The 15345-nt window shown below is 35.7% G+C and overlaps 2 protein-coding genes across 2 annotated transcripts; one reads left to right on the top strand and one right to left on the bottom strand.

Annotated features, from left to right (window-relative positions):
• The first annotated feature begins 211 nt into the window (after nt 1-211).
• On the top strand, nt 212-4010 carry LOC114154170 (derlin-2-like). The gene is made up of 6 exons (XM_028033005.1): nt 212-457; nt 691-756; nt 836-909; nt 2254-2347; nt 2937-3132; nt 3916-4010. The coding sequence occupies exons 1-6, from the start codon at nt 368-370 to the stop codon at nt 4008-4010; spliced, it is 615 nt and encodes a 204-aa protein (XP_027888806.1). The 5' UTR covers nt 212-367.
• Nucleotides 4011-5758: 1748 nt separating this feature from the next.
• smarcb1a (SWI/SNF related BAF chromatin remodeling complex subunit B1a) lies at nt 5759-15140 on the bottom strand. The gene is made up of 9 exons (XM_028033004.1): nt 14989-15140; nt 13747-13858; nt 12589-12718; nt 11641-11778; nt 10239-10366; nt 9991-10157; nt 8796-8986; nt 7076-7207; nt 5759-6050 (listed from the first exon to the last, which is right to left on the bottom strand). Exons 1-9 carry the CDS (start codon nt 15070-15072, stop codon nt 6020-6022), a joined length of 1113 nt encoding a protein of 370 aa, XP_027888805.1. The 5' UTR covers nt 15073-15140; the 3' UTR covers nt 5759-6019.
• Nucleotides 15141-15345: the final 205 nt, after the last annotated feature.

The raw sequence follows: 15345 nt of genomic DNA, 5'->3' as shown, positions 1-15345 counted from the left end.
AAGAGCTTGTTTTAAGTCAATAATTTCTTAATATTGATGAAAATTACTTGTTCTATTGACAGATTATTTCAAATGTCTAATTATAAGTGAAATAATCCTTTATTTCATCAATATTAAATAATTATGACTCTAACCAAGCTTGCAAAGTTACTTGACAAAAGTTTCTTTTGTATTTTGTAAAACGTACCAAGATATTTTCACTATAAACTAGGCCAGACGTTCTGGGTTAGGTCTTGTGGGTTTCTTTATTTTATTTTGTTCAGTGTTTGGGTGAATCTGATTGGCTGTTGCTGTGAAGTGGGCGTGGCCTGCTGCCTGTGTTCAGAGTAAATGAAGCCCCAGAGATGCAGCAGCAGCAGCAGCAGCGATGGCTCTCAGCCTCACTCAGGAGTATTTCCAGATCCCTCTGGTGACCCGGACGTACACGACGGCCTGCGTCCTCACCACCGCTGCCGTGGTAAGAAACACCAGAACCAGAACAGAACCAGCACATTTTAGCTCATGTTGTTCTGAGAGAAAGTACTCTGTCTGTTCTCTGTAAGAATCAAACTGTTTCTATTGATTAAAATGTTTGTATTGTGTTGTTAGCTTAAATTGGGATTCAGGTCATGTGTTTAAAAGAACTGAAATGTATAATTTTAACTCTAAATGATGAACGAACCAAAGCTGAACCTGCAGATTTCTGTCCAGCAACTTCAAGTCATCTCCCCGTTTCAGCTGTACTTCAACCCAGAACTCATCATCACTAGATACCAGGTACAAAGAAAAGCCTCTAAATACTTTAAGAGCAAAGTAATTTCTCGTCTTCATCACCGTTTCCTCATTTGTTTTCCAGATATGGCGTCTGATCACCAGCTTCTTCTTCTTTGGTTCTCTTGGATTTGGTTTTTTGTTCAACATCATTTTCCTGTATCTTTCTCTGAGCTACGAAAAATAACAGCATGATTATTTATCAGCAGTTTACTACCACAGCATGTTAGGACCATTGTAGATAGAAAAACTAAAAGGGGCCAGGGAACTTCTGCCAAAAAAGTCTTAATTTTTTTAAAGAAATTTTTTAGAAAAAGTAGGAATTTCTGGATTTGTAAAGTCAAAAATTTTTGATTTTGAAAGTCAGACATTTCCATGTTTTTTTCTCGAAAATTTTTGAGTTTTTTCTACTTTTCAAACTCAAACATTTACTTGCCTTTTTTATTTCTGAGATTCATTTTAAAAAAATTTCCCAGCAAATTTGCAACTTTTCAAACTCAGACGTTTTCTTGATTTTTCTTGACATTTTTCTAAGATTAATCTAAAACTTTCTGAGTTTTTTTCTAGCAAATTTGTAATTTTTCAAACTCAAAAATGTCCGAAATTCTTCTAGAAAAGAATTTCAGCTGGAACTGGGATATTCTATGAAAAACTGACATTAATCTCAAATTTCTGATTTTTTTCTATCAACTTTTCAAACTCAGAAATGTCCTTGTTTTTTTCTTTTGAGTTTTTTTTTTTTGTTTTTTTTAGAAAATTTGCAACATTTCAAATTTTGATATTTTCTTTTTTGTCTATCCAATTTGAATCTTTTGAAGCTCAAAGATTTGATTTTTCTAGCAATTTTGCAACTTTGGTAGTTAGAAATCTTTCTTGTTTTTCCTAAAGATTTACGTAATTATTTTTCTATCTACAATCCCTCTAATACACCATCATTCAATAAATTAGAATATTATTGAAAAGTCAATTTATTTCAGAAACTTTACCACTAAGTGAAACGCATTATAGAGATTAATTGCACTCAGATTGATGTCTGAAAACATTTATTTCTGTTAATTATGATTAATTTCCACTTAATTAATGATTTATTAATTTAAGTTTGGAATATAACATCAGACCAATAAAAAATAACTATTTTTAAAAACAGAAATGTGGTCTTAACAAAAAGTAAGACCGCATTTACTTTAATACCAGTTTAAAGTTTGTTACTTTCAAATGCACAGGTGTCAAACTCAAGGCTCTGGGGCCAAATCTGGCCCACCATGAGTTTTTATTTGGTCCTCTAGACTCTAAATATAACCTTAAAGGTAACAGTTATGTACTTAAACTGCTATTTATTAATATTTTAACAAAACATTCTGGCACAACCAGTGTTCTTAGGACATTTATGATCTTGATGTTGCCCAAAATTAAAATTCAAGATAAATGAGATTTATTGAGACGTAAATTATAATTTGTTGAATATAGAGAAAAACCTGCAGTCGAGTCCTTAGCTGAGGTCAGCTATCGGTACTGCCGCATGCTGGAGGAAGACTGTTTCCGAGGAAGAACGGCTGATTTTGTTTTCATGTTCCTGTTTGGAGGAATCCTCATAACTGTATCCTTTACAAACTCTGAGAGCAAACATTTCCTGGTTAAATTAGAGACATCTGTAGATTTAAAGAATGCACAATTAGGGTAAAATGTTAGGAGATCCACATTGCAGGCTTAAAATTTTAATATATATCAGGAGAAGATGTTTAAAAACCACCTCATCCAAGCTTTTTGTCAAAAACCGTGAGTTTTTTTCTAAATGGTGTGTTTTTCTTAGCGAATTTCTTTTCAAAATGTGAAATTGCGCATTTATAAGGTCAGTAGTTAAACGCAGCTAGCGTGGATCTGGTTAACCCAGTCCACACTGAACTCTCTTAACCTCCTCTGTTTACTCTGTTCACATCGAGTTTATGAAATGTGAGATGAATCCCAAAGGATCCAATCAATCTGACTTTAGACCCACTTCCCACAAAATAATAAAAACACCAAACTCTGCAGATAGCAACAGGAATATGGGATAAAAATCACCTAAAGAAGTTGAATACGTTGGAAAATCCTCATGTTGTTTAACCCTGACATTATTTAGCAGAATGTCTGTGAACATTAAACCTTCATAAATTAGATTGATCAGTATTTAACCTGAAAGTCTGCAGCTGCTGGGTCTGTTTGCAAACATCTTCTTCCTCGGCCAGGCCTTCATCACCATGCTGGTGTACGTCTGGAGTAAAAGAAACCCACTGATACGCATGAACTTCTTCTGCCTCCTCACCTTCCGGGCGCCGCTTCTGCCCTGGGTGCTGATGGGATGTTCGCTGCTGCTCGGAAACCCCGTCACCGCCGACGTCCTGGGTGAGAAGCCTTAGCCCTCTGTGGTCTGGCTTTTACGGCTACATTATTAGGGCAATTGTAGACAGAAACAAGTAAGAGGAGTACATTTCTGCCCAAAAATTCTGAAATTTTGAGACTAATTTCAGAAGTTTACTAGAAAAATCTTGGAAATTTCTGAGTTTGAAAAGTTTAAATGTGCAAGAAAAAACTCAGAAATTTTCTTAACATGGAAAATATTGAGTTACAAAAGTCAACAATCTCTGGGAATAATTTCGCAATTTTTTTAGGATAAAAACTGAATATTTGCAAGAAAAAAAAATCTGAAATTTTGAGTTTCAGCACAGAAATAGTCTTGAAAAGGCTTGGAAAATTTTCAACTTTTGAAACTCAGAAGTTTCCAAATTTTTCTAGAACATTTTTGAGGTGAATCTCAAATTAAGTTTATTTTCTAACAAATTTTCAACTATTCAAACTCAGAAATTATCAGTTATTTTTCTAGAAAATGTCATAATTAATCTCAGTATTTCCTTGATCTTTTTTTAGCAAGTTTTCAACATTTCAAGTCTTTCTAGAATTTTTTTTTTTAGATTAATCTAAAAATTTCATCTTTTTCTAAACTTTTTTGACTTTTCAAGCTCAGAAATTTTTAAGTTTTATTTTAAACTTTTCTGAGATTTTTGGCAGAATTTACTCCTTTATTTTTTTCTGCCTACAATGGTCTTGTACATTGTTGCTTTAGGAGTTCATGCAGAACAGAGATCTGTGGCTTCGAGCCATAACAAACATCAAATGCTCTCTCCTCAGGTATCGGCGTTGGACACCTGTATTACTTCTTAGAGGACGTGTTTCCGAACCAGCCAGGAGGAAGAAAGCTGCTGACGACACCAGATCTGCTGTAAGAGTTGAAGTAAAGTAGACTCAACTTATCATTTATTACTGAAAGAAACCAGAGTATAAAACAGATCAACTGGAATCGGTCCTCCAAAGCTTTTTATCAGGGAAAATGTTTTAGAAACAGACAAAATATTGGATTTTAGTTGTTCTCTTTAGACACATTATTTGTTTTTACTTCTGGCTTCAAATAGTCTTTCTTTTCCTGAAAGAAAACAATCACTTTATCAAAAAAATACCAACAAAAATATAAAAAAAATTCTGCAGAACTAATAACCTTTTATTTTATTTTAAATGCTGCAACAAAGATCTGAACGCCCTCTCCGTCCAATTTTTCTGCACAGACGGGTCATGTTTGACCCACCTGAGGGACCTGACCGCCGCTTCCTCCAGGAGGAACAGCAGGAAGGAGGAGATCTGCAGCACAACGAGGAGCAAGGCAGCTAAAAACTCCAGGAGCAACAAGCGATCAGAAAATCAATAAGACAATCAAAAAGATAATCAATCGATCTGTTTGAGAAGGCTTAAAAAGTTCAAACTGACTATATTCTCATGCTGCAAGGTCAAAACTTTCTCCGAACTTTTCCTACATATAGTAAGAAAAGTAACGGTAACGGCCTCAGTTACAGCAGAGACCGAACAGAACTGGGTCTGTAACGACCAACCCATAGAACTTTGTGTTGGAATGTAATGGAAGCTGCAGAAGAAACGAGGAGCAACTGGAAGCCTCGCATGGAAAACCGTGCAGCTTCGTCTGCACACGCTGCACTTTCACCCGCTGCCTTTGTGGCTCAGACAAAATGGAAACTGCTTAGCACAACAACACGACTCTGTGGGACGACGGCGGCACAGCTGGGAAAACCAGGACCGGAGTCCAACCAGGACGGAGAGGAGTCTGGAAATGAAAGGCAACTGGGAAAGATTCCGCTGGAACAACCGCATCTGCTTTAACGTCATTGTACATTTAAAAAAGGAGTAAATGTCTGCCAGAAAATTTCTAGGAAAAAACTTTAAAGTTTCAGTTTGAGAAGTCAAAAATTAAAAAAAAACAAAAAAACTTTGAGTTTAGATATTGTCAAAAATTTGTGAGAAAAAAACTCACATTTTGAGGCTAATTTCACAGATGTTCTGTTTTTTATTATTTTTTTGAGCTTCAAAAGTTAGAAATTTTCAACTTTCTGAAAAACAAAATTCTTAAAGCTCAGAAATCATTTGTCTAGAAGATGTTATTTTTTTTTTTCTTAATAAATTTAATCCCGTTTTTTTTATATCTACAAGAGAGCCCTGATACTTTGTCGTAGGTTTTCCAGAGTCCTGCTGGAGATCAAATTTCTGTATTCAGTTGTGTTGAAGCAGAATCGAGTAGTCCGGTAAGCTCGGTTCGATTCTGGACGAAAATTGTTGCTGTGATTCATTTTCTCACTGATCTGCCAAACGATCCAAATTGAATGAAAAACCTGTTCCCCTCCTTGCCTGTGGGGGCGCTGGACTAACAAACACTGAAGGAAATGACACAAAAACCTCAGAAGAGTGCAAACTTCTCCATCGCTTTACAATTTTTTTTTGTCTTATTTTAATAAATTTCTTTCATGTCCGTTAAAAATCTGCCTGCAGGAATTAAAGCCCAAAAAAGGACAACAAATACATTTCTTACTGATTTTTTTTATTATTTTGTAAGAATTATTAAAATGTACAAAAAGACAACAAATACAACAAAACAATATATTATCTGAGTCGGGTGTGTTTTTGTCTGTCTTGCTGGTCAGGTAGAAGGTCAAAGGTCAAGAAGAGCAGCTTCTCCAGGAAGAAGGGTTCGGCGCGGGGAAAACATCAAGGTTTCTAGGTCGTTTTTAATTTTTTATCCTCTAACGGGCCTTCAACAAACAGATTCAAATTAAAAATAAAACGGCGAGAGTCCGGCCCAGCAGCTCCAGAGACAAGGAAAAACCTCTGCTGCCCTTCAACTGGTCCTGCCTCAATGTTTCTGCAGGGGGCGCTGCTGCTGCTGCATTCACATCTACCACGTGTTCGCCAGACGCCTCATTCGTCTGGGGGACAAACAGGATGCAGGTGTTAATAGTTGCATTTAAAAAACAACAAGAACAGGAGGAAATGTTTTTAATAAACTAATAGAAAACAGCCGAAACACTGAGTTCCTTTAACTCAAGGCTAACTAACTACTCACTTGTTTAAAGTTGCTTTTAAACCAAATAAATGAAAAATTTTCCAATTTATTTGATCTGAATTGAGCATTTTGATGTTAAATGTGACTAAGTGTTTCTCAATTGTTGACTGCATTTTGTTTTTTATGACGTTTTATTTTTATGCTTTCAAAAAAATGTTTTTTTGAACTACGGTGTTGATGATAAATTGTGCCATACAGGCAAACCTGATTAATTGATAAATCTATTACAGAAAAAGATCAAATTGAGCAAAAAGTTGTTTAAAATTAAATTGTTTCACTTCTGGTGAATTATTCATACATACACTCTATCCTTAGGAAATGAAAGCAGGGCTGATTGATTAATTTGATAAATCGTGGTGAATCGATTATTGAAATAAACAACTAATTTAGTAATCAAATTGTCGTTTTCTGGAGTGTACAGACTCAAAAAGCTCATTTGCTGAAAGGAAAGCATTTAGAGGAGCAATCGATCCAAAACTGTTCAATATATAGATATAGAGAAATAATAAATACTGGATATAAATACTTTTTTGTCTGTAAATGTTGTAAATTACTGAAGTTGCAAAATTTTATCTTCACGTGTTTAACTTTTGTAAAAAAAAAAAAAAAAAAACAATCTCTAAAGCACATTTGGTGTCAATTTATTAATCAATTAATCTGAAAAATAATCACTAGATCAGCCCTTTACTGTATTGATAAGTCGAGCTGGAAGTTTTTCACATGTTGATGTTATAAGTATTTTTTCGGTACTGTTCACAGTGTTCAATAAAGTAATGCTACGTTTTTGCTGTTTTCTCTTATTTAATAAATGAATCCATGTGTTTATTTGCATTTGTTTATACTGTATAAAAAGGCTAGAATAATAAATGATAAAATCGTCAGACTCGCCTCGTGTTTCTGTCCTGGTCTCTGATCTTCTTCTCCATCTCTGCGTCTGTCAGGGTCTCCAGCAGGGGGCACCACTGGTCTGCCTCGCCCGTGTTTCTGATGGCGATCTCCACCGTAGGAAGCGGGTTCTCACTGAAAAATACCAAACCGCTTCCTGGTTAAATTTACGGTGTGTTCTGTTTAATTATATGTGAGAGACATTAACAAGTGACATGAAAGTGGGGCTGAGAGATAAATTGTTTTAATAATACTGGGGAATTTTTTTTTCCACCAATGCACTCCTGGGGTTTTCATAGCTCAGAGTGATGTCAGCACCCCCAGGCATAAATTTAGGAGAATAAAGTCGTAATTTTATGAGGAATGCTGAGCACTTTGGGGAAGTTATATTTTATTTTTACAAATATTTTTTTTTACTTCTATTATACATCACAGCACCAGAGTCATATCAAAGCTACATTAGAGAAAAAGAAAAATACTGTAGGTTAATGAATGAATATCTATGACCTCATTAGTGTGTGCGTAAGCAATAACAGTGAACTGAAATACTTAATATTTTAACAATGGCATCAAATTATAATAATTAACTATTTTTAAGGAAAAAAAATCACATGAACTGAGCTGGTCACAACAAATCCTGATAATGAAGCTTGTTTTCCTCAGTAAAGTAACTTTTTTCTAAATTTTATGACATTTTTTCTGGTACAATATGATGTAATTAAACAAAAATTCTCATAGCCTGGTCCTATTGCTCACAGAAGGGATGATTGGGAAAAAACACTTTTTGAAAACATTTTGTGTTTTTGCATTTTTTGCTCGCATCTGCAGGAGAAACGTCTCGTTCTGCTCGTGTCGTAATGACAACAAACATCGTCCATCAGCATTAAAATAAACAGTCTGGAGTCGTTTCTCCACTCACGTGTCCAGCTGTGGCAGGGATTATTGTCTGGGTTTGGAAACATTTCATCATCCTATCCCAGACCAAGACCCAGTAAGGTCAGATCCGCTGATCCAACAAGCAGTTAAAGTGAAGAAGGTCAAGAGTCGCAAACAAAAATATAGAACAGCCTTCAAATTTAGTAGAACTTTTCAAGAGAGCCACTGGAAAAGATTACAGTAGGAACGAACTTCATTTAGCCAGCTGACCAGGAGTGTGCAGCTAGTTACCGTTAGCATTAACCGCTTCAAGTCACAGAACAAAATGATGATAAATTTACACAATTCGATGACAGACACAAAAAAGCTAGTTAGCTAGCAAGTGTATATTAGCCTTGAATCACACTCAGACATAAAAGAGTGTAAAAAATCCTTGGTACTGATGAAAACGTACTAGTTCCAGATTATTTCACCTATTAAAGTATTAGTATAACTAGTACTTTATCAATATTAAGACATTATCAACTTAAAACAAGCTCCTATATTTAGATGAAAAGTTACTTGTAAGTTAGTTTGCCTTATTTCAAGTGTACTAAGATATTTCCATTAGAAACTAGACCAAAAATACTTGGTAAGATTTTGTGTTTTTATAGTGCACTAAAAGAAAAAAATTTTATTTTCTTATTAAAAAATGAATGGAATTATTTGCATCTTTTAATGCATTTCTAATATTGCGTAAAAACGTTTAAGTAATTAAATGAAAAATCTGCAGATTTTTTTATGTGATAAACTGATTAATTGATTATTAACACAGCTGCAGCTCTGCTGAGGCGCCATCTTGTGGTACCTGAAGGCGTATGTCCTCTGGTGCCAGCTCAGCTGACCTCGGATGCTGTAGGCGATGGTGGTGACGAACTCTCCGCCCAGGCCGAGCTCCGAGCAGAGCTTCAGGGCAAACTTCTCCGGAGAGTTTTCTCTCTCCGACATGTCCCACTCAAACTGGTCCACCAGAGAAATGTTCCCCACGTGGATGTTCAGCTGGACGACGAGAAGAAGAACGTAAAAAATTTGCCGCCTGCATTAAAGGTCACCTATTATGCTTCCTTGAACAGGTTTGGACAGGAATATGAGCTAAAAAAAAACATTCATTACATTTTTTAGCACAAAATCATTCTTAAATAATGAGATTTCAGTCTGGTCGGTTTTACCTATTTGGATCTCAATTCAGAAAGAGCTGTTTAAGGGCTCTGTCACTTTTAATCCAAGTAAGTTGCTGCTGCTGGTCACGCCCTCCAACTCAACAATTACACTCACATGAATCAATTAATCAATTACCGCATTATAAATTAAAATGAGCCCAGTTGTGCGTGATTGTAATTCTGTTTATATTTTTTGGTTTTATTTTGGATATTTAAACTATCTTCCAGTTCCATGTTTTAGTGTTTGTTACAAAATTAAATTTTATTGATCTTTGAGAGGGCAAACTTATCTGAAAATGGTTTCAAAACAGCAATATCAACATTTATCGCAAAAACTTCTGGGACAAAGTTATTGTCCCAGAATACTTGTTATTGTAAAATTTGTAACATGCTTAGTCACACGTGAAAATGGCTGCAAACAGATGCACAATTATACAACTGTACAGGTTTGAAAAGCAGAAGTAGAGCCTCCTGCACAACCAACAACAGCGAAGCAAGTGGTTTCTGGATGGTAAGTCAACAACAAAACATTTGCCTTTTTCAGCAGCCATTGTTTGGGTCACTGATTCAGCTAACCAAACATTCTGGAGCTCAGCTTGGCTTGCTAGGTAACAGACGGAACTCTGCTGGGTTTCTAGGTAACAGGCAGTGTCTGCTTATTTGTGAAGTTTTTGAAATTGCTCGTTTTCCAGACACCAAAAATCTTGAATTTATTGCCAACAACCACCTGGGTGTTTTTTTGGGGGGGAGGGAGGGATGGGTTAAGCGTTTGGGTTGTTTTTAGAAATGGAAGTACAAACGTAAATTTTGCACAGTAGGTCCCCTTTAAGAGTGAAGCCGCACCTTGATGATCACCCTTTGGTCCGTCTGGTCCTCCAGGAGGCTGTCTGTCGGGTAGGACTCGATCTGCTGCCGGATGGCTGAGGCGATGGCGGGGACGAAGGCCAGGGGGTTCAGATCCAGGTCGTCGCACAAGATCTCCGCAAACATCTCAGGTGTCATGAGCTTTTCTGGATATTTAAAAAAAACAGGAACACTCTGTAAGTGTTTGTTTTAAATCTCATCAGAGAGAGAAATGAGTGAGAAGCTACCGTTCATGTTCCAGGTGAAAGCGTCTCTCAGTTTCTGACCCTCGATCTCCATGTCAAGACGGATCGGAACAAGAACCTCAGGCTGTGTGGCGTTTTCATGGATCACTGCCGGGTCGTGGTCGTCGAAGCTGATGAACATTTAAAGACGCAAAAAATGAACCACGCCTATAAAATTTACTGTATAATTTATTCTCCCAGAAACTGGAAATAAGCAATAGCATTGTAATTTTAAGACCATTTTATAGTAAAACACTGATAAGTTCACTGTCACTGTTGGATAAATTGTATTTTTAGTAATTATCAAATATTCGTTGTATCATGTAGCTTTGTAGTAACATTTAGATAATGTTTAATTATATGCTTTTTCTCTTTTTCCTCTATTCTAAGTAATGTCTCTGTGTGTTGAATAATTATGATTCCTTCCTGTGACCTCTTTGAGAAAGAGAGCAGTGAAGCCTTCGTGGAGATAGCGGAGACAACTCTGTCTGCTCTCCTGTGGTACTCGACGCCGTGTCTGGTACTCGACTGGAGCAGAAAGATTTAGAGTGTAGATAACATGTGTCTAATAGTAAATGTCATTAGCGCTGCAACAATGTGATAAATTGTTTTCCCCTCCCTTTGAGAGTTAAAGCGCTCAGTGTAAGAGGGTCCCCTAAAAAAGCAATAAAATAGAGGGAGCGGGAGATGTGTTTTCAGAGCGGTTGGAGATTTGTAACTGAAAGCATCTCTCTGTCTGCTCTCCTCGCGAGTACAAAAAGAATTTAACTCTCTTGTCTTTCCTGTGTTTTGTTTAATAGGTATTTAGACCCAACAGTCACAAAGATCATTAACTTTAATTTAGTAAAAAACACTAAAAACTCAAACTAGAAGATAGTTTAAATGTCCTAAATAAAACCAAAAACAGACAAACGTGGCAGGTGGTGCAAACTAGCTACTTCCTACTGGATGTCAAATGTTTGCAGCGTTTCTCAAAATGGCGGCTTTTCAATGTAATATAATGGTAATGACATAAATAATGCAAAAACCCATTGTCAAAGATCAATAAACTTTAAATCAAAATGAACATTTAACACTAGAACTGGAAAACATTTTAAATATCCAAAATAAATAAAAAAAACAGATAAAATGAACTGTCTGTAAGCAAACTTATCCTTTAAAAAAGGGCTAGTTAGACTTTTATCAAGCTCATTTTAAGTTATTATGCAATTAATTGATTTATTGCAAATGCCTATACCATGTTGCCACGGTTATGTATCATAACTGTCCAAAAATAAAAGCAAAGGTCCTCCCAGCTACATAACGGACATAACCAGAGGTAATAATTGCCCAAACAAGCACAGCCTCAACCATAAAAAAAAAACATGAACCAAAGTAACACCGTCTGCCAGCAGGGGCGCCTCACCACAGGGGGAAGGTCCTCTTCTTGTCCCGGCCCAGCCGGCTGCGGTTGATGGTGGTGGAGCAGGGAACGGCGTCCAGGTGGTGGGAACTGTTGGGCAGCGTGGGAACCCACTGGTTGTTCCTCTTTGCCTTCTGTTCCCTGGTGGAGACACAGCAGAACCGAACCATTGAATCCCAGAGTCAGAAAGAACAGCAACATCTGTGTTTCAATAGGAAACTTCTTATCAAAGTGGACAGAAATCACATACAGGGTTCTCCAAGGTTCAATCCTAGAACCTCTCTTATTCAGTATCTATGTGCTCCCACCAGCTCAGATTATAACAGGAAATGAGATTAGCTAGCATAACTACACAGATGATACACATATCTACATTACTGTGCACTGACTCTACATCAGAGGTGTCCAAAGTGTGGCCCGGGGGCCATTTGTGGCCTTTGGACTAATTTTGTGTGGCCCCTGACTGCAATTCAAGAACGGCACAAATTTAGCCAACCAACACTTTTAGTAATTTTTTTTATGATGATATTTTACGTGGCAAGTCTAAATACAAAACAAAGAATTTTTCTTGAATTATCTTTTCTATTATTGTCATTATTGCTCTGTTATTATAATTAGAGGTGTGATTAATTGATTTATTGCTAATTGTGACAAGCCTTTTAATTACTATAATGGTGTCTTCACAAATCTGCCTAAAAATTGTTTAAAAATTAATCAGCTTATCTAAAACAATGCTGCTCACATAACAGCTAAACATAATATTTTAAGTCCAGTAACATACAATAAAATAGCTGGACTTCCAGATTTAGTTGATTTAAAAAAATAAATGCATCTGTAAGTAAGTGACAATATCTCCATAATCATGTGAGCTTTTAGCATCTTGGCTGCTTTACAGAGAGATAATTAGTCTCAAAGTGTGTTTGCTTTTTTTCCAGATGGTTTTTTTTTTACCTGAGGTAGGTGGGCGGCTCAGTGCTGATAGACACAGCTTTGTATTTTTCATCGTTCCCTTCGAGGATCTCCTCAACCTCCGAGGCCTTCAGGAGCGTAACGCTGGTGGCCAGCTGAGTGTAGCCGTGATCTGGGAAGACAACAATGAGAAAACACCAACTTATTTTACAAAATAATCATCAAGACACAATAAAACCAGGGTTTGAGTAAACTTCATAAATTACAGTCCAAGTATGTCTTTGTCAGACCATTATTAGGAAAACTAGCTAGTTTAATAAAAACATGATTGAAAAATAAAACATCTATTTCACTCTGTTCACAGCATAAAAGCTCAGTTTTATGTTAAGAGTAGAAAGATGGGCGATAAATTGATTTGATCAAATTCTTGGTCTTAGAAAATTTGAATTTAATTCACTCCTTGGATTACCATGTTTCGGGTGATACATTTTCCTGGACAATAAATTGCCCCGGAAATTAGTGCGATAAACAATAATTTTGTTGTTTTGAGACAATTTTCAAGTAATATATTGATTACAGCATAATAATGCAAATTCAGCCTCAAAATGACCAACGAACCATAATTTTGTTATGCTTAAACTCTTAACAATGGAGCTAGACGATATTTTAAATATCCAAATTAAACAGAGAACAACCAAAAACAATAAATAAAATGAAAATAAAAAACCAAACAAACAATACCATAAATAAAATGCCTCATAAAATCTCTGAAAACAAAATTGCCCTTCAAAAAATATTAATCATCTGAATGGAAATTAATATCCTTTTAATTGCTTTTTGTTACAGACTCCTAATATTAGGAGAATAAAGTATCACTGCTATGAAAAATCCAACAAAAAATAAAATAAAATGAGGAATATTGAGCATCAAGTTATAGTTTGGTATCGGTTTTACAGGTAATACTATGAACATATCAGCATAAAATTATTATCAGTAGCAGAAACGATCCTGTAAACATCTTTTTCAAAGGAAAAAATTGCACATCTTGATAATGTTTTCTCATTAAAAACAACTTTATGACAAAGTTTTTTTCTCGTAAAATTGCATCATTTTTCTGCTAACATTATGACCATAATCTTGTAACCAGGCCCCCTATAATAAGTGGTAAAAAAAAATCAACTAGTGCTGCCCTCAACTGACCGTGTGAAGACTCTACAATTTTCTTCCGTTCTTCCACTGTTGCCAGTTTTCTCCATAATGACGGGTATCGCTTATATAGGGAGCCTCTGAACATGCGCAGGTAGTTCCCCACCTGACAAAAAGCCAGAAAAAAATGAAGAAAATCAATACATAAAGAGGTAAAAAAAAATAAAAAATTGTGATGTTTCAGACACCAGAATCTCAATCTCAGAAATTTACTAGAAAAAACAAGGAAATATCTGAGCTCCTCAGAAATGTTGAAATAAATCTAAAAACATTACTAGAAAAAAACTCTGAAATTTATCAGCTCAGAAAGTTTAAAATTTGTAATATATATATATATCGAAAATTTAACTACTTTTAAAACTTAGAAATTATTTCCAAAACATTTTCTGAGATTAATTCTGAGTTTATTGGCAGATTTTTACTTTTTTTTTCTATCTACAAAGACCCAAATACAAAGTCATACCTCCATAACCCTTCAATCAGATTATCAGTTTAATATACGTTTCTGTTTACGTCTCACAATCCAAGGCCAAACTGATGCTAAACAAGTGGGAATTGTCCACATTAACAGCATAATATATAAAAATGAATGGAATGATATTTTTTTTAATCCCATGATTACACTAAGTTTTAATCATTTCTTCACCCTTTTAGGTGTTTTCTTGGTTCTTTGTTTACATTTGTTGTTGACATATTTTCCACTTACTAATCTTCTACATGTGATAATGTAATAATAATCTTCTACAGTGGTGCAGAATTAGAAAAACAGGCCATTTAAACATAATAAAAGCGTTAGACTTGTCATTTTAAAACGGTAATCTCCAACCTAGACAGACCGAAACAACAGAGCAAGTCGTATCAACATTAGATTTAACATAATAAAGCAATAATCCAACTAATTTTACGGTTTGTCTTAAAAATGAGCGCTTTGTTTGTTGAAGTCATGTTAGCTCGTATGCTAACGCTTAGCTTGCTTGACAGCTGACGTTTACGATTAAATAAAAGATTAATTTTATTCCAGACTTCACTTTCTGATAACTTATTATTGATCAACACTTTCTATCCCCGCGCTGTTCTCTGATCATCAATGAATGAACCTTCACGCGCTGCCTTTCCCCTCAGCTGGCCTCGCTAGCATAGGTAAGCTAACAGCTAGCGGCTGACACACCGGAACGTTTTTGCTCAAAATCACGATCCGTAACAGCAGCAAGGTTATAAACATTTGAAGATACTGACCTCAGAACCGATCATGTAAAATTCTCCATCCTCTTCGAGCTGAAATTTCACCGGTTTTTGCCCAAACGTTTTGCTAAGCGCCATAGTGACATGGAATAACAAAGGTCCGAGCTACAGCGCAAGCGCAAACAACAAGCTCAACAAACTGAATAGGACCGTTAAATGACGGACTTCCGGTTCCGCTTCAGGATCCGAGTTGTTGGATTCGGCTCACGAGCAACTTTACTATGATTTTAACAACTTTTAAAAATAATTGTTAAGCCGAAATTCGGTTATTTATTGCTACTCTGAGTGCATATTCATCTTTAAATCATTTTAGGAATTTATTAAGATATAGTTTTAAATTGAAATTGAATA

This window comes from Xiphophorus couchianus, chromosome 12, assembly GCF_001444195.1.
Source record: "Xiphophorus couchianus chromosome 12, X_couchianus-1.0, whole genome shotgun sequence".
In the NCBI taxonomy this organism is placed as follows: domain Eukaryota; kingdom Metazoa; phylum Chordata; class Actinopteri; order Cyprinodontiformes; family Poeciliidae; genus Xiphophorus; species Xiphophorus couchianus.
This window is presented reverse-complemented; position numbering and strand designations above follow the sequence as displayed.